This window comes from Hemitrygon akajei, chromosome 1, assembly GCF_048418815.1.
Source record: "Hemitrygon akajei chromosome 1, sHemAka1.3, whole genome shotgun sequence".
NCBI classification, from domain to species: domain Eukaryota; kingdom Metazoa; phylum Chordata; class Chondrichthyes; order Myliobatiformes; family Dasyatidae; genus Hemitrygon; species Hemitrygon akajei.
In genome coordinates this window covers 65,592,972-65,614,555 of record NC_133124.1, presented here as the reverse complement: position 1 = coordinate 65,614,555, position 21,584 = coordinate 65,592,972, and the positions used below count along the sequence as shown (strand labels likewise).

The window sequence follows — 21,584 nt, the reverse complement described above, 5'->3', positions numbered from 1 at the left end:
ATTTGGAATGTTTCTATGAGATTCTTCCCACTATTCTCCTGAACTTCAGAGAATGCAGCCCAAGAGCTGCCAGATGTTCCTCATACGGTAACCCTTTCATTCCTGGAATCATTCTCATGAATCTTCTCTGAACCCTCTCCAATGCTAATATATCCTTTTAAAAATAAAGAGCCCAAAACTGCACGCAATACTCCAAGTGTGGTCTCACGAGTGCCTTATAGAGCCTCAACATCACATCCCTGAAATGTCAACTGTTTATTCACTTCCATAGACATTGCCTAACCTGCTGAGTTCCTACATCATTTTGTGTGTGTTTCTCTCTTAAAGCATTATTTATATTTAGCATGTACGTAAACTTGTTGAAAACTTGCCTAGATTATTACCAAACAAATGAAGGTGTCCTCGTTGCTGAGATGTGACAGGAAACCAGGAACAGTTATATCCAAAGAATATTTCCCTGCAACCATTATTTTGTTTCCATGTTTATGTTTGTGTTATATTTCACCAGGACATTGGCTATGGAAAATAGACTATGGTGGAAAAATAAGTATTAGATGTGTGCTTCCCGACCCAGTGTTTACAGCATCACAGTAGGTCATCCTGTACTTCAGGGTTAAACCAAGTGCGCTTGCTTCACCAATATTTTCATGTAATTCTGTCATTTTCACAAAATGGTGATAAGATTATTCCAAGGAATTTTATTTACTGGAACTCAGAACCATCAGAAGCAGATTGCATAGGAAATGTCATGTTGAAAGTCAAGCACAATAAGAATAAAATTCTACATTTACAACAGAAAGTTCTGACTGTCACTTAACTCCAACAGGTCAAGAAAAAAGGAAACTGATGTTAGTTCTAACAACACACACAAAATGCTGGAGGAACTCAGCAGGCCAAGCAGCATCTATGGAAAAAAAGTACAGTTGACATTTTGGGCCAAGACTCTTCCGTTACAGAGAGCAGCAGGGGGGAGCAGTGAGAGAGGGTTTCATTGAACTCCCATTAAAGGGTTTTGGCCCAAAACAGTGACTATACTTTTTTTCCATAGATGCTGGCTGGCCTGCTGAGTTTCTCCAGCATTTTGTGTGTGTTGCTTGGATTTACAGTATCCGCAGATTTTCTGTTGTTACTTCTTGCAATTTGTTCTAGATTCTCTTTTTGCAGCATGACATGACAGAATGATCCGGTGTTACAAAAGCTGATAATTGACAATACAACTAAAATTCAATGTCTCCAAGCCAGCTATTCAGAAATACTGACCGTTGGGCATCTGCTTCATCAGGTAACGTTTGCTGCATTCTCTTTCAGTCACCTAGGCCCCTGTTCCCATTTTCCCTCTAACACAGTGGGGACCTGGTTCCCCAACTCCCTTTCAACCCACAGAAGCCTCAGTTCCCATATTCCCATTTAGCTTAATAGTTCAGTGGAAAATTTAGTGTAACATATATATAAAAAGTTTTAAAATTATTTGGCTGGTATTCTGGACTATTTCATTTATTGCTATTAATACCTCAATTTATGAAAACTTCTATAATTAAATAATACATTTTAAACTTCAAGTAGTGGGAACATGTATTATATTTACCAATCACACTTGGTGACAACTTGTCTAGTTTGTTACCGAACAAATGGAGTTTCGTTAACTGTTTCAGATTCTTCAGAACTTCTGGAAGTGCTTCAAATGAGTTATTGCCCAGGTTGAGATATGTGAGCTAGAAAGCAGATATAAAAGTTTCTCATGTACGTTGGAACATAATTACTGTATTATCAATAGAGACATCAAACAACCTGCTTGCAACATCCTACCTTCAGCAACCATCCAGGCTATAATTACAATCAGTTGGTGGTAGCATCATTTACATGCTGATATTCTAAACACAACAACAAATTTCAAAAAGGTCAAAAAAAAACGCTTCAAAGATCCTTCTGAATGATAGGAATCCCAGACCCTTCAGAATCAAAATAGAAAAGCAGCATCTGGAAAGGCACTCCTGCTTGTGTGTAAGGAATATACAGCACTACTTCTCAAACAATCATTCAAATCCCTTGTCAGGCAATGCCTGTACTACTTAGGGCTTATCAGCAATTCCACAACTCAGGTCTGGATGGAAAGCAAACCATCCTTAACCCTGAAAAACTGCTTAAAACAAAGCTCAAACTTTTTTTAAAAACTGATGACAACCTGAGATCACACAATGCAGCATCAAATAATACATGTTTAGACATTCTAAATAAGAAAAAGAGCAAACACAGGAAATATTACAAGCCCATCACAATTAACACAGAAAACATTTAGTTATACAGTGGTGAGTATCATCTTGTTAAAGTGCTATTACAAATCAAAATAAGGATATAGCAGATGTATTGGATAATTACTTTCCATTACTATTTTGTAGAGCAAACAAACAGTAAAGTACCGAGGAATGAGAGCTCACCTACTAGAATTTGTAAAATCAGAGGAACATAAAGGAAAACCATACAGCCTATTCTGAGTGTATCAGTTTAAGAGTTGCCCAACTCAATCCCATCTTCTGGCATTGTCTGCAACTTTACAGATTATAGTTCATCAAGTTTACACCCCTCGAAATATATTAAGTGTAACAAGGTTTTCTGTCTCTACCAGCCTTTCAGACAGTGAGTCCAACGTCCAACCACCTTCCAGGTGAAAATGTACCTCCATCTCCCCGCAATTCCTTCTCTGGTTATTTTAAACCTGTGCCCCTGGTTTTTGACAACTATCTCCTCCCCACTAACAACTCCTTTCTATATCTTGACATAGCTTGAGTTTATCTGTCTCAACTGCCTCTCCCTTCAACCTCTTTGTTCAAATAAAACAATCCTTGTGCTTCCAATCCTTGAAAGTTAACATTTTTCACCCCTGGCAATACCCTTTACACCCTGTTAAGGAGAATCACAATTTTTCTACAATGTGGCAAGTGGTAGATCTGTATATATTGCCAAAGCAGCGATATAACTGGCATTGTACACTGTCATAACTTTTCTGGCCTTCCATTCTATGCTGTAGCTACTATGGATGTCTTTTCAATGTATTTTAACTACCATATTTCAACGTGGACCCCTGTGCCTTTCCAGGCCTGTACTTTACTGTAGATTTCTTTACCAAGAAGATGTACCTTCCTACAAGCACTATCTCACATTTTTCATGATCAGTGCTGTTAACGCTTTGCACTGACCAGGTAATGTATGTCACTCACGGTCCTTCTCACTGTCAACCACTTATCCTCAAACGTGTTTATTTTGTTCCTTTCTTCTTCTTCTTGCAGTTTAGACACATCTAGGCATATTACTGCCCTCCGCAGGTTGTACAATTAATTACAGAATTTCAAGAAACTCAAATTCTCAAATATAAACTAGTCGCACCTAGAAACAGAATAATAAACTTTTCAATCAGATAGTGGTTCTCTTGGTGGCCAAACAAAGATTTAATAGAAAAACAAAACAGTTAAGCCAGACAGCCTCTTGAGCAATATTCTTCTTTCAATTTTATATTGATTACAACTCAGCAAAACATGCTGAACTGTCTCTGGACTACCAGTCACATAATCCAGTACGATGTTTTCCTATTATCTTTAAGAAATAGTTTAGCCCACAATGCCACAACCTAAGTCTTGTTAATTTCACCATATCTCTATGATTTAAAGAGTAACAGTCTGAGAACTTTTTAACTGGAGGGTGACTAGAAAAGAAATGCTTTCCCTTTAATTCATTTTTCCAATCTTCTTGCCATTTCTTCTCTATACCTTTTTTAATCCTACTTCTCAATTCTGCTCTGCCTCGGGGTACTCTAATTCCTACTTGCCCGCTCAGTAAGGAAGACTTTGCAATGCCATCCACAATTTCATTTCCCTCCACCCCAGCATGCCCAGGTATCCATGTAAATCTGACTTCACAATCCATCTTCCCTACTCTAAACAAAATTAAGAGAATCTCAATAACTGTCAGGACGAGCTTTTGATTTATTCCCTTTTATAGCCTCTAAGGCAGCAGCAGAATCCGAACATAATTTTGTTCCTTTCATTCGAAACCGTGGAAAAATCACGTGTGATGCCTAATTAAACGTGGCTAACTTTCAGAGGAATGGGTAGGGTTTCCATCCGGCGGTGTACGGGGCTCAGGTACGAGGTGGGGCGGTGGGTGAGGTTCATGTCAAAGGGAGCGTGATTTAGGTCCAAAGACAAACAGGTTCTAGTTCAGGCTCCGTTTCGGGTACCCCTTCTCTTTACCTTGTGAAGTGTCTGGAATTCCTCCGGGAGCTCGGTGAGGAGGTTATTTCTCAGTTGCAGTCGTTTCAATTCCAGCAACCTTCCCACCGCCTTTGGAGCCCGTTTCAGCTTCTTGCCGCTTAGATCCAGATTCCTCGCGTTCCCTCGAACCGCTCGTAACACCAGGATATCGGCCATTTCTGAGCCCCGCGTTCTGTCTCCAAGGAGACGGGCGGGCGCTGTGGGAAGAGAACTGCCCTGGGTGGGGACACTGCGCGCACCCTCTGGCGGATGGCTGACCAAACCTCCCCGTGTGCGCCCGGCTCTTACTCCGTGCCTTGCGGGTGATACGATTGGAAGAATAATGCAAAATGAATGATCATGCTAGTCATTATTTTCAATTGAGAGGGTAATCGGAAAAACTATCAATTATCTTAAAATTAATGGGCGTAAAAATAGTGGTTAAAACGGACAATGGCGATGTGTAAAATCCATTGGAATAATCTTTGGGGTAATTTTTTTTATGGAAGCTGCGTAAAATGTGAAGTTTAATTGCTTATAAAACAAAAACTGGAAATACAGCAGGTCAGGCAACATCTATGGAGAAAGAAAGTTAACCTGCTGGTGTTTGACCTTAAATATTAACTCCAAATCTCTTTTACAGACGCTGACTGACATGTATTTATTCAGCATTTGTTGTAATTATTCTAAATTTCCACAAGTAAAATATGCATTAGATTTATTCCTAAAATAGGAACTTGACCCTATATAGAACATGGAATAGTACAGCACAGGCTCTTCATTAACTGAAATTAGCCACAAACCCAGATGAAGAAAGAGGAGTTCATTTTGAAGATTTAGAGATACTGTATAATTAACAGGATGTTATGAGGATCAGTGATTGACAGTTATGTACAAAATGTATGAACCAAGGGTTGTGAGGTGTTAAAGACAGGTAGAGTGGGCAATAACAAAGAACATCAAGTAGAAAGTAATTATCTAAGTATATATAAAACCCTGAGATTCATTCCTTTGTGGGCATTCACAGTAAATACAAGAAACATAATAGAATCAATGAAAGACTGCCCCAACAAGATGGACAATCAATATGCAAAAGACAACAAACTGTGCAAATAGAAAAAGTAAATAATATTAATAAATAAACAATAAATGTTGAGAACATGAGATAAAGAATCCCTGAAAGTGAGTCCATGACATGATATTCACTTTGATAGTAAGAATAAAAGTCAATAATTTAAATTAAAAACTTTGGCCTTAAAATTATCGATAGTATATAACTAGGAATACAAATGGAATTCATTTATTATAAAGTAATAGCAAGGTGAGGCTGGAGCTATTAAAATGTTCCCAAGTCCTTATTTAGACTACATTCTAAGGGCTATGCACAATTTTGCTTTTATCCAAGGATGTATTAGAGGAAGTAATATATCAAATTATAATAATTATTATGAATCAAAGGTTGCCTTAGCTTGAGAAATCAAGTACAGTAAAATGGCTCAAAATCTTAAGGAATGACCTACCAGGGGAACGGCTACCAGGCAGAAGCCACAGCGATCAGGTCTCTGACATTGAGGTTCAAAAGGGAAGGGGGATGAGGACCGCAGTAATGAAAGGAGATTTCATAGTTAGAGTAGACACAAGATTATGTGGACGTGATAGAAACACCTGCATAGTATGTTGCTTCCCAGCTGCTGGCATCAGGGACATCTTTAAAAGGGAAGGGTGAGCTGAAGTGAGAATTTAGGGAGCCAGATAGAAAGCTGAACAGCAGGACATCCAGGATGGTAATCTCTACATTACTACTTCTGACACGCGCCAGTGAGCATAAGAAAGTATGATCTGGCAGATGAATATATGACTGAGGAACTGGTGCAGAGGGCAGGTTTCAGTTTTCTAGATCATTGGGAGGCCTTCTGGGGAAGGTATGACCTGTACAAAAGGGCAGGTTACATCTGAACCTGAGGGGCACCAATATCCTTGAGGGTAGGTTTGCTAGAGCTGTTGGGAAGGGTTTAAACAAATTTGGCAGGGGGATGTGAAACTGAGTGATAGGGCTGGGGATGGGGCAGTTGGTATAGAAGCAGAGGCAGTGTGTAGCAAGACTGACAGAGTCAGTGGGATGAGTTACAATGCAACGGGACAAAAGAGTGACGAATACATGACTGAAGGTGTTACATTTGAATACATACAGTATAAGAAATAAGGTGAATGATCTTGTAGCGCAGAGATTGGCAGGTATGACATGAGCATCACTGAGCCATGAATGAAAGATGATTGTAGCTGGGGGCATAATATCCCCATTGTATTGAAAGGACTGGCAGGTAATCAAATCATTAGAAAGAGGTGACATAGGATCAGTAGATGTTGAATCCTTGTGGTTAGAGTTAAGGAACTGCAAGGGTAAAAAAAACCCTGAAGGGAGTTACATATAGGTCTCCAAACAGTAGCCAAGATGTGGATAAAAAATTGTAATGGGAAATTGAAAATGCACGTTGAAAGGGCAATGTTACGATAGTCATGGGGGATTTCAATATGCTGGTAGATTGGGAAAACCAGGTTGGTGCTGATTTTGGATCCCAAGAGAGAATTTGTAGATTACCTACGAGATGACTTTTTAGAGCAGCTTGTGGTTGAGCCCACTAGGGGATCAGTTATTCTGAATTGGATGTCATGTAATGAACCTGATTTGATTACAAAGCTTAAGGTCAAGTAACTCTTAGGAAGCAGTGACTGTGATATGGTAGAATTCAACCTACAATTTGAAAGGCAGAAGCTAGTCAGATGGACTGGTATTATAGTGGAGTAAAGAGAATTACAGAGGCATGAGAGGAGCTTGCCGAAGATGATTGGAAGGGGACACTTGCAGGGATGACATCCAGAGCAGTAATGGCCGGAGTTTCTGGGAGCAATTCGGAAGGCATGGGATACATACATCCTAAAGAGGAAGAAGTAGTCTAAAGGCAGGATGACACCACCATAGCTGACAAGGGTAAGTCAAAGCTAAAATAAAAAACAAAAGAGAAGACATATAATAGAACAAAAATTAGTGGGAAGTCAGAGATTTGGGAAACTTAATAACCAACAAAAAACAAAATTAACTAAAAAAAAAGCCGTAGGGAACAAAAAGATGAGATACAACGGTAAGCTAGCCAATAATATTGATGAAGGTATCAAAAGCTTCTTCAGATATATCAAGAGTAAAAGTGATAAAGAGTAAATATCAGACTGCTGGAAAATAATGCTGGAGTTGTAATGGGGGACAAGGAAATGGCAGATGAATTGATTAAGTATTTTGCATCAGTCTTCACTGTGGAAGACACTACCAGAACGCTAGATGTTCAAGAGTGTCACGCGCATAACTGAGTAGTTGCTGTTACTAGAAGGTGCATGGGAAGCTGAAGGGTCTAAATGTAAGCAAGTCAGCTGGACCAGATGGACTAAACCCCAGGGTTCAGAAAGGCATAGCTGAAGGCATTAGTAATGATCATTCAAGAATCACTAGATTATTGCATTGCTCCAGAGGAGTGGAAAATTGCAAATGTTATTTCACTCTTCAAGATGGGAGGGAGGCAAAAAAAAGAAAATGATAGGTCAATTAGCCTGACCTCAGTGGTTGGGAAGACGTTGGAGTCAATTGTTAAGGATGAGATTTCAGGGTACTTAAAAGGCACATAATAAAATAGGCCAAAGCAAATATGGTTTCCTTAAGGGAAAAACTTGTCTGACTAATCTGTTGGAACTCTGAGGAAATAGTAAGCAGGGTAGACAAAAGAGAATAATTGGCAGATGTTGTGGAGTTGGATTTTCAAAAGGCCTTTGACAAAATGCCACACAAGGCGGCTTAGCAAGGTAAGAGCCCGTGGTATTACAGGAAAGATACTAATATTAATAGAGCATTGGCTGACTGGCAAGAGTGTGGGAATAAAGGGAGCCTTTTCTGATAGGCAACCAGTGACTGATGGTGTTCACACAGGAGTCTGTGCTGGGACTTGTTTTTTTTTTAAGTTGTATGTCAATGATTTGGATGATGGAATTGTGGCCAAGTTTGCAGACAAAATGAAGATAGGTGGGGAAGCAGTGTTGAGGAAGCAGTGAAGGCTCCAGAAGGAATTAGATTAGGAGAATAGGCAAAGAAGTGACAGATCGAATAGTATTGGGAAGTGTATGGACATGCACTTAGGTAGAAGGAATAAAAGCGTAGAGAGAAAATTCAAAAATATGAGGCAAGGGGCTTGGGAGTCCTCATGCAGGACTCCCTAAAGGTTAACATGCTGGCTGAGTCGATGATGAGGAAGGCAAATGCAATGTTAGCATTCATTTCGAGAGGACTAGAATATAAAAGGAAGGGTATAATGCTGAGGCTGTAGAAGGCACTGATGAGGCCTCATTTGGAGTATTGGGAGCAGTTTTGAGCCCCGTATCAAAGAAAGGATGTGCTGATATTGGGGAGAATTCAAAGGAAGTTCATGAATGTGATTTAGGGATTGAAAGGTTTATTATGAGTGTTTGATGTCTGTGGGCGTGTACTCACTGGCATTCAGAAAAATGAGGGAGATCTCATTGAAACCTATTGAATGTTTAAAGGCTCGATAGAGTGGATGTGGAGAGGATGTTTCCTCTGGTAGGTGAGTCTAAGACCAGAGGACTCATTCTCAGAATACAGGAACATCCATTTAAAACGGAAAAGTAATTTTTTTAGCCAGAGTTAGGTGAACCTGCAGCATTTGTTGCCCCAGGCATTTATGGAGGCCAAGTGAATGTGTATATTTAAGGCAGAGGTTGAGAAGTTCTTGATTAGTCAGGGAGAAGCCAAGAGATCGGGGCTGAGGGGGAAAAAGATCAGCCACGATGAAATGGCAGAGTAGCCTCGATGTGCTGAATGGCCTACTTTAGCTCCAATGTCTTTAAAAAAAACTGTTTAGAAAGTGTAAAATAAGGGTACATAATCTCAGGAGAAGAGGAAAACCACTTGGGAGTAAAATCGGATTGTTTTTCATTCAGACAGTTATGAATCTTTGGAAATTTCTATACTAAAGAACTGTGAATCCTCAACACTTCAGTAGATACAAATTCTGATGTTTATTTTTCTTGGGCCAACATATACAATAGTGTGAAAGTAATTTTAAATTGCAAACCCAACTAACATATCTAATGGAATAGGAGGCTTAAGGACCCTTCCCTTGCATTTATTATTATTGAGATAGTCCAGAATTGGCCTTTCAGGCTTCTCAAGCCAGGCTGCCCAGCAATCCCCCAATTTACTCCTAGCCTAATTACGGGACAATTTACAGTGACCAATTAACCTACCAACCTGGACTGTGGGAGGAAACCGGAACACCCGGAGGAAACTTGGGCGGTCACAGGGAGAACGTACGAACTCCTTACAGACTGTAGCGGGAGATGAATCTGGATTGCTGGTATTGTAAAGCGTTGTGCTAACCACTATGCTACTGTGCCGCCATCTGCTTTAATTTTGTATGTTAACACAATGGTTCCCCCTCTCAACACTATCAGACATGATGATTTATTCAAATCAAAAACTGAAGTCATCCTCTTAAACTTCCATCAACCCTTTATATGATCACTGAGAAGCACTGGCATTCGGAGTTACTCCTGACATATTATTTACACACACACACCCCCCCCCCCCACCTGGAGGAACTCAGTAGGTCAGGCAGGATCCACAAAAGAGAATAAAGTTCTCCAGCATTTTGTCGCACTCAAGATTTCCAGCATCCACAAAATCTCTTGTGAAATATTGTGCTCTTCTTTCTGTGATGAATATAATTTATATACAAATAACAATTCCTTTTCTCCTTGTTTCCAGTTGCCTTTATTTCCACTTATGTTTATGAATTTCACATTATGAAAACACATTACCTGATTCCTAAGCAACCAATTCCTTTTCAGACCTGCAATGTTACCCAAGTCCTTCCATCATCCAACCTTCACAGATCTCAACATTACATTTCTGCAACTTAGCAACTCTTTCCCAGTTAATAAGAGCTTTACAAAATCTACCTTTTTAACCACTTTTGTCACTTACCCAACTATTCCTACTCTTCCTATCTATATCTTTATGAAACAATATTGATCGTACTACAAATGTGGACAAAATTGTCAAGTGCAACATGCTGTAGAAAGACAATTTATTTTGTTTATTTGCTCATGGGATATAGACATGGTTTGCAAAGTTGTCATTTATTGACCATCCCTAAATGACACATCTCAACTGAGTAATTTCAGAGGATTTTCTTCTCTCTAGGTTCAGACAGGTTTTTTTTCACAACTATTAAGTAATGTCGTGGCTACAAACTTACATTCAGTGGCCACTTTATTAGGTACACCTGCTCATTAATGCAAATATCTGATTAGCCAATCATGTGGTAGCAACCCGATGCATAAAAGTATGCAGACATGGTCAAGAGGTTCAGTTGTTGTTCAGACCAGACATCAGAATGGGGAAGAAATGGCAGAATCAGAATCAAGTTTAACATTACTGGCCTATCTCCTGAAATGTAATCAAAGTGATTATTATCTGTGGAATAATTGTTGATGCCAGATAGGCACCAGTTTGAATATCTGAAACTGATGATCTCCTGGGATTTTCATGCACAACAGTCTCTAGAGTTTACAGAGAATGGGGAGAAAAACAAAAAAAATGTGACTGGCACTTGTGGGTGGACCAAAGGAGAATGACCAGAATGGTTCAAGCTGACAGGAAGGCAACAAGCAACTAAATAATCATGTGTTAAAACAGTGGTGTGCATGAGCATCGCTGAACATGCAACACATCAATCCTTGAAATGGATGGGCTACAACGGCAAATCAAAAACGTACACCCGGTGGCCACTTCTTTAGGTACAGGAGGTACAAGCTTTTCAATTCCATTTTTGGTCAAATTACTTGAATTTAAATTGCAAGACTGCCAGGATATGTCTTGTGTTCAGCAGTCCATTCCAGTTAATCAGTAACTTAGCTACTGTGCTACAAATGGAATCTGTGAAAACAGATTTATAACAGTGAGATGCAATAAGAGGATGAAAGGGTTCCAGTCTTCTATTCACCATTTTTTAAACTTAGTTAGAGATACAGCTTAGTAACATCCCAATGAACCCGTGTCACCCAATTACACCCATGTGTATTAATATGCATCTTTGGAATGTGGAACAAAACCAGAGCACCCAGAAAAAAAAAATCTATGAGGTCACGGGGAGAACATACAAACTCCTTACAGATAGCAACAGAATTGAATGCAGGTCACTGGTGCCGTAGTAGTATTTTGCTAACTGCTACACTACTGTGTCACCCTCAAGAAAATTTTCTAAGATTTCCTTTCTATCTGTGGTGCTTACTCAATTAAAAACCAACTGGTTTTCCTTTTCATTACAGCTTTCAATCAGTTTTAAGTTATAGTATTATATAGCACATAACAGTCCCTTTAGTCTACCAAATCTGTGCATATCATTAACGCCGGCTGCTGTTTTATTCTTTCCACATTTAACTTTAAATGTCACCCCGCCACCCCTCCTCACTATACCACTAGCTCCCTATAATGAGGCAACCAGAACTGGACATAGTTTGAATTACATTATATCCATTCTCAGAAAAAAGGACAAGCAATTTCAGCAGTTTCAAAATTCAATGGCACAAAACATGAAGTGTAACATATTTTCTGTTAATTTTATTAACATTATTATGCACAGCACATACTGAATAGCAGGATCACTGAAATATTTAATCCTTATCACCACATGCAATCTCCATTTAGCTTTTATTGGTCTTCTCACAATTAAATGATGTACCCAAGAAAAACAAGTGGGATATGCATTATTCATAAATTTTCTATATGAACTGTGCAAAAGTACAATTTTCAGCTCCACAGGATAAGTACATTTGAAAATGAAACACTGATAGAAAATGTAAATACTGGTAGCATTCAGCTTGTATCTTCTGTATCTGGGTCTTTTAATTGTTCTACAGAGTTATAATGTTCTCCTAAACCATATGCGTGTCTCATGTATCTGTAAACAAGAAAAAACATTTAACAGTGTATGATATGAAGCACTTTAAAGGAATTAACAGGGCATCTTATAATAATCCACGTACAAATCAACTTTTTGGCATTAACAAGCTGCTGTAAAAAGTCTATTAACTAATCAAAAAACTACAAGATAGTCCCTAAGCTATAAAACTTCTAGCAATTTAGGAAATATTTTCATGGTTAAATCTATTTAATATTTGATCTGAACTTAGCCAACAGAATGGTAGGGCTTACATTTAGAACTGCCTCATCTGTGATTACACACCTTACCCAAGAGTACTTTTTGCTAATATTGATCTACAGAATTAGAATGGGGTTTGCTTTTTTAAATTGCACGGAGATGCACTCACTATTAGGTCCAGAATTGTCCAATGGATCCTGTAAAGCTATCAACAGAGAGCCCAACAGACAATTTAAAAAATGTCTGTGAACTCTTAAGCATACTAAAAGCCATACTTTGTTTCTTTTATATATTTGGTAATATTTATGATGGGCTTTTAAAGGCTGTTTGCTTGAAACTAAAACTGCAGGAATCACAAATGGACAATTCCTGTATTAACATTATCATCACAATGTATTTCTCAGCTGGACGATGTTGAGTATCGCTCCCCACAGGAGGCCGTGACAGACCAGAGGTTGCTCCCCATGGTAGGCCGTGTCAGGCCAGGGATCGGAAGGTCACTCCTCGACGGATGAAGGCCTCACAAAAGGACTAAGTTCGAGCTGTTGGCTCTCCTCATTGCAAATGGAGGATGTTTTCAAAATTCTGAGACATACGTGATTGTTGAGGTGGACTGTAGTTTATATTGGTTTCCTTCCGTTTTTGTGTTTTCCTTCTTGTTGCCGATCGCTGGGAGGGCAATATGTTCCTTTTTTGGGTGAGGGAGGGGTTGGGTGTTTGATGTCGTTGCTGCTGATTTTCTGCACGGGAGGAGCTTGGGGTTAGGGGTTTGATGTTTTAGCTGCTGTGTCCAGGTGGGCAATCTGTTAGTTTTTGTGTGAGTGAGGAGGTTGGGGGTGGGTAGTTTAGGGTTTGTGAGTTTTGTTTCTTTTTCATGTGGGGGGGGGGGGGGGGGAAACCTCAACAACTTCCACTATTTTTCTGTACCTAATGGCTATCTGAAGACAACAAATCTCAGATGTATTCTGCATACATACTTTGATAATAAAATGAACCTTTGAACCTAATTACCTTGATTTCATTATTAAGTTAATTCTTTTAACAACATTATATAGAGAAAGTAATTCAGCCTCACAAATATAGCAGTCAATCCATGATAAATCCGAGAACAGGCCATTTCCCTCCCCAGAGCTCGTGTGCACCCAGAAGATAATATTTTTGAATGGGAATATCTGATCCTAAAAGCTGTCTCTAGTAACAAACAGGTTTAAATTTTACTGACATCCCTAAGTTGACGTTGTCCTGTCTGAAAATATACAAAATACAATATTCACTCAATATGATAAGCACATCTTTCACATGTACGTACATCAGACTTTTAAATTTAATATTAGGGTAGATAGTTCAAATGTAGGATGTCCTTAAGTTAGGTGTTCTTCACCCTGGACAGCCTGTAGTAACTATTTATAACTTGATAAAGCTCTATAATATTGAAGTATTTTTTATAACTGAAGTCCCCAACAATAAATGCTTCTACTCACACTAGAATTATTGATTTCTTTCCATACTCTTCACCTACTGCGATTGGAGCAGAGTCAGCTTGTATAACCTCCATGGGCATTTTCAAAACATGTGATAAAGCCCTCAACTGTAACAAAGTAAACAAATATGCAAGGTTAGATTAATATCTTTGCAATTTTTGAATCAAGTCAGCCACACCTTAATTGAGTAATAAATTCAGTCTAAACAAAAGGAAAAAGAGCCAAATAATTTATTTAATGTTCTCACACAAGACAAAGGAGCAAAAAGTAGGCCATTCGGCCCATCGAGTCTGCTCTGCCACTCCAACATGAGCTAAACTATTTTCCCATCTAGTTCCAATTTCTGGCTTTTTCCCATATCCCTTGATACCCTGACTAACTAGATACCTATCAATCTCCTTAAACACCCTCAATGATCAGGCCTCCACAGCTGTATGTGGCAACAAATTCCATAAATCCATGCCCTCTGGCTAAAAAAAATTCTCCTCATCTCTGTTTTAAATGGGTATCCTCTAATTCTAAGACTGTGGCCTCTTGTCCTGGACTCACCCACCAGGGGAACAGCCTTTCCACATCTACTCTGTCCAACTCTTTCAACATTTGAAATGTTTCTATGAGATCCCCTCTCATTCTTCTATACTCTAATGAATACATTCCAAGAGCTGACAAACACTCCTCATATGTTACCCCTGCATTCCAGGAATCATCCTCGTAAATCTTCTCTGAACTCTCTCCAACATCAGTACATCCCTTCTAAGATACACACAGTATTCCAATTGAGGTCTCACCAGTGCCCTTTAGAGCCTCATCAACACTGCCTTACAGTATACTATTTCTCTTGAAATGAATGCCAACATAACATTTGCTTTCCTTACTGCCAATTCAACCTGGTGGTTAACCTTTAGGGTATCCTGCATGAGGACCCCTAAGTCCCTTTGCACTTCCGATTTTTGAATTTTCTCCCCATCTAAATAATAATCTGCCCGATTATTTTTTCTTCCAAAATGTACAACTGTACATTTCTCCACATTGTATCTCATCTGCCATTTCTTTGCCCACTCTCCGAAACTGACCAAATCTCTCTGCAACCTTTTTGTTTCTTCAACACTTCCTGCTCCTCCACCTATCTTGGTGTCATCTGCAAACTTAGCCACAAAACCATTTAATCCATAATCTAAATCATCGATATACAATGTAAACAGAAGTGGCCCCAACACCGACCCCTTCTGAACACCACTAGTAACCAGCAACCAACCAGAATAGGATCTCTTTATTCCCACCCTTTGCTTTCTGCCTATGAGCCAATGCTCCACCCATTCCAATATCTTTCCTGTAATTCCATGGGCTCTCATCTGATCAAGCAGCCTCTTATGCAGCACCTTATCGAAGGCCTTTTGAAAATCCAAATACACAACATCCACAGCCTCTCCCTTGTCAATCTTATTTGAGATTACCTCAAAAAATTCCAGTAGGTTAGTGAGGCAGGATCTTCCCTTCATGAAACCATGCTGGCTTGAGCCAATCTTGTCAAGCACCTCAAGGTATTTCATAACCTCATCCTTGAGGATCGACTCCAATAACTTTCCAACTACTGATGTCAGACTAATAGGTCTGTAATTTTCTTTATGCTGCCTCTCTCCTTTCTTAAAGAATGGAACTACATTTGCGACCTTCCAGTCCTCCGGAACCATGCCAGAGTCTATTGATTCCTGGAAGATCATTTCCAATGTCTCCACAATCTCCAAAGCCACCTCCTTCAGAACCCGTGGGTGCACCTCATCCAGTCCGGGAGACTTACCTATCCTTAGTTCATTTAGCTTCCCAAGCACTTTCTCTCTAGTAATCTTGACTGTACCTAATTCTATTCCCTGAGACCTCTGGCTATCAGGTATGTTGCTAATGTCTTCCACTGTGAAGACTGATGCAAAATACTCATTTAGTTCCTCTGCCATCTCTTTGTTACCCATTATAATTTCTTCAGCATTATTTTCAATCGGTCCTATATCTACCTGTGTCATTCTTTTACTCTTCATATATTTAAAAACTCTTAGTATGTTAATTGCCAACCTACCTTCATAATTCAACTTTTCTTTCCTAATGACTTTCCTAGTTTCCTTCTGTAAGCTTTTAAAAGACGTCCAGTCCTCAGTTATCCCACTAATTTTTGCTTCCTTGTACCTAACTTCCTTTTGCTTTTATTTTAGCCTTAACATCTCTCGTTAGCCACATTTGTGCCATTTTTCCATTCCTGATTTTCTTTTTTCTTGGAATATATTTTTCCTGCACTTTCCTTATTTCTTGGAATTTCATCCAATTCTGCTCTACCGTCCCTCCATCTAGCTTACTTTTCCAATCAACTTGGGCTAGTTCCTCTCTCATACCATTGTAATTTCCTTTGTTCCACTGAAATATCGATACACCTGATACCAGCTTCTCCTTTTCAAATTTGAAACGGAACTCGATTATATTATGATCACTATTTCCAAGGGGTTCCATTACCTCTGTCTAGCTCCCTAATTGCCTCAGGGTCATTACACAGCACCCAATTCAAAACAGCCGATCACCTGGTGGGTTTATGGACAAGCTGCTCCAGAAAGCCATCCCGTAGGCATTCTACAAACTCCCTCTCCTGAGATCCAGTACCTTCATGACTTTCCCAATCCACTTTCATATTAAAATCCCCCATAATTATCTTAACATTTTCCTTCTGACACACTTTTTCTATTTCCAGCTGTAACTTGTAGTCCACATCCCGGCTGCTGTGTGGAGGCCCGTACATAACTGCTATTAGTGTCTTTTTACCCTTGCCATTTCTTAACTCGACCCATAAGGATTCTACCTCTTTTGATCCTATGTCCCTTCTTTTTAGTGATTTGATATCGTTGCTTACCATCAGGGCCACGCCACCCCCTTTACCTACCTTCCTATCTTTCCTATACACTGTGTATCCTTGGACATTCAACTCCCAATCACATTCATCATTACAGCCTTAAGTCTGTGTGGATAAGTCTCTATCACCTTTGCACATCTAGACATTGAGCATGAGCAGTTATGTAAAGAATGGGAAAAAACTGCAGTCAGACTACACGGGTATTGTAAGTGAACAGCCTTTTTCAAGTCCAGCTACAAATTCTCATTTGGATTGAGGTCTTGATTCTGACTTGGCCACTCCAGGACATTAAGTTTGTTGTTTTTAAGCCATTCCTGTGCAGCTTTGGCTTTATGCTTGGGGTCACTTGATAAATGGTATGAATAGGGGGGAAGGAGACCTCAGTGATCCTCTTGGTGGTTTTTACTATCCTCTGTAGAGTCTGAAGCCAAATAGGACACTCTGGTGCTCTTGTGAAAAGTTGTTCAATATATTTTTATCAAGTATTATCACACAACCATGAGATCTGTCTCCTTAAAGGCAGCCATAAAACAAAGAAACCCAAAAGAACCCTTTTTTTTAAAGTAGACACCCAATGTGCAGAAAAAAATTGTACAAATGATAAAAGTAAGCATATAATGTTCAGAACTGAAGTTTACGAAAGTGACTCCACAGCTTTCACTTTGACATGAAAGTCTTTTTCTTTTGATCAGTGTCAAAAAAGGCAAATTAAATCCAATGCAATTCAATGTTGTAAAACAATAAAACATGAAAACTTTTGGGGCGGGGAGGGGGATGAATACTTTTTATAGGCACCATAGGTACTCTCACAACATTTACAAACTACTGAGCACATGGAACATCATGACATAGATAGCCACAAAGCAAGTGCTGGGAAATGGGATTAAAATTGAAGGCTAGCATGAACATGATAAGATGACGGTCTGTTTCTGTATTGAAAACTGCCAGAAATTGGAGGAAGCATGAAATTAAATTCAGTGTGATCTCCTTGCTATCTCAATTTTTAATCACATTCTGCATTTTTTTGTAATTTATGTAAACACCAACTCCTTCACTTTTCCAGTAAATATGCTGTATTTCTTAGTTACGCAAGCTTGAGAAATTCCAGAGATCCAAATTCTGGTAAAACCCCATAATTACAGCAAATTATTTTGAGAGGACTTTACTCCTTTTACTCAGGAGTTCTGAACCTTTCCCCTGCACTCTAGATACTTCCTTATTAAAAATGCAAATTAAATAACTTGCTGCAAGACAACATTCAGAAACCTTTCCAAGGGATATTAAATCTAGGGTGGAAAAGTGTTAAAGTGCATGAAGAAAATGTATTGTGATGTCAATCAAATCTGCCATATCCATTTTAAAACATATTCCTTATTACCAGATTACTACAAAAAGGTATACCGCTCCAAAGGAGTCACAAGCGAAGGACGTTATTCCAAAGAATTAACCAGCCTCTGCATTGACAGTTTACTTCTGTTAGTAACTAAATGTCAAAATATGATCTAAAAATATCTGGCGTAAAAAAAGTTAATTTAGTTACCTCAAGTTGTCCGCCCCATGCTGCTGTACTGGCTACTTCATGACAGTACTTCTCAAATTCATCTGAAAGTAGAGGTACTTTTTGAAAGCATGACGACAAGAACAAATTATAAAACAAGAGTTTGACACAAACCACAATTCTCCTCACATTTATTATTCTTTATTTGAAAACCTAACCTTTCTAGTCAGGGACACAACATCTTGAGACTGTGATTAAACCTACGTTCTACAACACTGTGGTGAAATAATGTAAGGTATCACCACTCCAGATGCTGTTCTGTTTAAAACAGCAAGATCTTCAAAACTGACCACATCCAAATAAAAATTTATAGAGGCAGAACAGTTTAAAAAGATAGAAGGGATAAGTAGCAGCAGGCTACAGCTCAAACCTCTGCCCTAGTGAGATCATGGCTGAATTGCTGTGTCAGTTCCAATTTCACCCAGCATACCCATTACTGCAAAGTACCAAGACGTACAAAAAAAGCTGGATGAACTCAGCAGGTCAGGCAGCATCCGTTGAAAGGAGCAGTCAACGTTTCGGGTCGAGACCCTTTGTCAGGACTAAAGGAGGAGGAGGCAGGGGTCCTATAAAGAAGGTGGGGGGAGGGTGGAAAACCAATCAGAGGAAAGAGCAAGGGGTGGGGGAGAGGAAGCAGGGAGGGGATAGGCCAGAGGTGAAGAAGGAATCTAAGGGGAAAGCACTATGGGCAGTAGAAGAAGGCAAAGTCATGAGAGGTGATAGGCAGCTAGAAGAGGAGACAGAGTGAAGGTGGGATGGGGAAATGGAGAGGGAGGGAATTACCAGAAGTTGGAGAATTTGCTGTTCATACCAAGGGGCTGGAAACTACCCAGACGGTATATGAGATGTTGTTCCTCCAACCGAAGTTTGGCCTCATCATGGCAGTACAGGAGGCCATGTATGGACATATCTGACTGGGAATGTAAAGGAGAGTTGAAGTGAGTGGCAACCAGGAGATCCTGTCTGTTGTGGTGGACGGAGCATAGGTGCTCGACGAAGTGGTCCCCCAATCTGCGTCGGGTCTTGCCGATGTAGAGGAGGCTGCACCGGGAGCACCGGATGCAATAGATTACCCCAACAGACTCACAAGTGAAGTGTTGCCTCACCTGTAAGGACTGCTTGGGGCCCTGAATGGTGGTAAGAGATAAGGTGTAGGGACAGGTGTAGCACTTACGCTTGCAGGGATAAGTGCCAGGTGGGAGATCTGTGGGGAGGGACGTATGGACCAGGCAGTCACGGAGGGAACGATCCCTGCGAAAAGCAGAGAGGGGTAGAGAGGGAAAGATGTCCTTAGTGGTGGGGTCCTGTTGAAGGTGGCAGAAGTTGCGGAGGATAATATTCTGCATCTGGAGGCTGGTGGGGTGATAGGTGAGGACAAGGGGGACGCAGTCCCTGTTGTGGTGGCAGGAGGATGGGGAGAGGGCTGAAGTGCGGGAAATGGAGGAGATGCAGGTGAGGGCATCATTGATGATGGCAGAAGGGAAACCACGATTCTTAAAGAAAGAGGACATTTGGGATGTCCTGGAATGGAAAGCCTCATCCTTGGAGCAGATGCAGCGGAAACGGAGGAACTGGGAATAGGGAATAGAATTTTTGCATTTGGCAGGGTGGGAAGAGGTATAATCAAGGTAGTTATGGGAGTCAGTGGGTTTATAGAAGATGTCAGTGGACAGTCTATCTCCAGAGATGGAGACTGAGAGATCGAGAAAGGGGAGAGAAGTGTCTGAGATGGACCAAGTGAATTTGAGGGCTGGGTGGCAGTTGGAGGCAAAGTCAATGAAATTGACAAGCTCAACATGGGTGCAGGAAGCAGCACCAATATAGTTGTCAGTGTAGTGAATTAAAAGTTGGGGAGCAGTACCAGTATAGATTTGGAGCATAGACTGTTCCACATAATCAACGAAGAGGCAGGCATAGCTAGGGCCCATGCAAGTGCCCATAGCTACACCCTTGGTCTGGAGAAAGTGGGAAGAGCCAAAAGAGAAGTTATTAAGTGTGAGTACCAGTTCCGCCAACCTGAGGAGTGTGGTGGTGTTGGGGAACTGGTTAGGTCTATTGTCCAGAAAGTAGCGGAGGGCTTTGAGGCCTTCTGGATGGAGAATTAAAGTGTACAAGGATTGGACATCCATAGTGAAAATGAAGCGGTCGGGACCAGGGAACTGGAAGTTATTGAAGAGGTGGACTGCAAAGTACCATTTGTACCCAGAAATATCACACATTCTATATTAATTAAACACACTCAATCACTGGGATTCTGCAGATCTCTGGGACAGAATATTCTGAAGACTCACAGCATATTCACCTCTTAAGTCATCAACTTCATTTTGAAACACTGTTTCACAAAATCTAATCTAATTTTAGGTTGTCCAGCAGGGAAAGAAGCACCTCAAGATCATCTGGGCAGCAGTGGTGCAGCTAATAATTTGGGTGCTTCTCAGCTCTAGGAATGAGGCCAGCCCTGACCTTCAGTTACATTTGTGTGGAGTTTGCACAATCTCCCTATGATCATGTGGATGTTCTCCTGGGTGCTCCATTGTAAATTCTCCCTTTCATGTAGATGGATAGTAGAATCTGAAGGTGATTTATAGGACTGCAGGAAGAATAATAAATGGGATTGGTGTAAACTGATCAGCATGAACTTAGCAGGGTAAAGGGTCTATTTCCATGCTGTAAAAAATCTACAGCTCCAAAGCTTTTAATTATATGTATTTTAATACTTATCACATCCCCTTCTACTGAATGCCAGCAAAAAAAATGGCCCATTACACCTGCTGACTTCTCAGAAGGACAAACTGAACAAGTCAATCTGGCAAGTAAATCTTTGCTGAATTCCATCTAAGGCAGCTACGTCTCTCCTCAAATAATACTACCAAAACCATATGCTATTGCAGTGGCCTTAGCAAAGATCTATTAACTCCTACAAAACATCCTCATGCTGACATTGCAAAGTCTTTTGGAATAAAAGTTGAAGAACTACTTGCCTTCCTAACTGCACATACTATCTGTACATGCACTACCAACTTTTATGACTCCATGTCTGTAAAGGCCTTGTGCCTTCTCTTCTGCTGATCATGACCATTCATTTTCCTTCACAATTAAACAATTCTCTTTACCATAATTTCTACCTTCCACACTACTGGAGTTAACAACCTCCCACCCCAAACCCAATCTCTTACTTCCTCACAA

General features: G+C 40.0%; 2 protein-coding genes across 2 annotated transcripts in view; both read right to left on the bottom strand.

Moving 5' to 3' along the window:
- The window catches only part of lrrc69 (leucine rich repeat containing 69), a 57,225-nt gene extending 52,783 nt beyond the window's left edge, over positions 1-4,442 (bottom strand). The window contains exons 1-2 of the mRNA XM_073044588.1: positions 4,245-4,442; positions 1,586-1,712 (exon numbers count right to left, since the gene is read on the bottom strand). Of these exons, the coding sequence (XP_072900689.1) occupies positions 1,586-1,712; positions 4,245-4,421 (304 nt within the window). The 5' untranslated portion in view covers positions 4,422-4,442. The remainder of the gene's footprint in view (positions 1-1,585; positions 1,713-4,244) is intronic.
- A 7,464-nt stretch (positions 4,443-11,906) lies between these two features.
- Positions 11,907-21,584, bottom strand: part of otud6b (OTU deubiquitinase 6B) — a 31,265-nt gene continuing 21,587 nt past the window's right edge. Inside the window, exons 5-7 of the mRNA XM_073044580.1 lie at positions 18,381-18,442; positions 13,951-14,057; positions 11,907-12,268 (exon numbers count right to left, since the gene is read on the bottom strand). Of these exons, the coding sequence (XP_072900681.1) occupies positions 12,184-12,268; positions 13,951-14,057; positions 18,381-18,442 (254 nt within the window). The 3' untranslated portion in view covers positions 11,907-12,183. The remainder of the gene's footprint in view (positions 12,269-13,950; positions 14,058-18,380; positions 18,443-21,584) is intronic.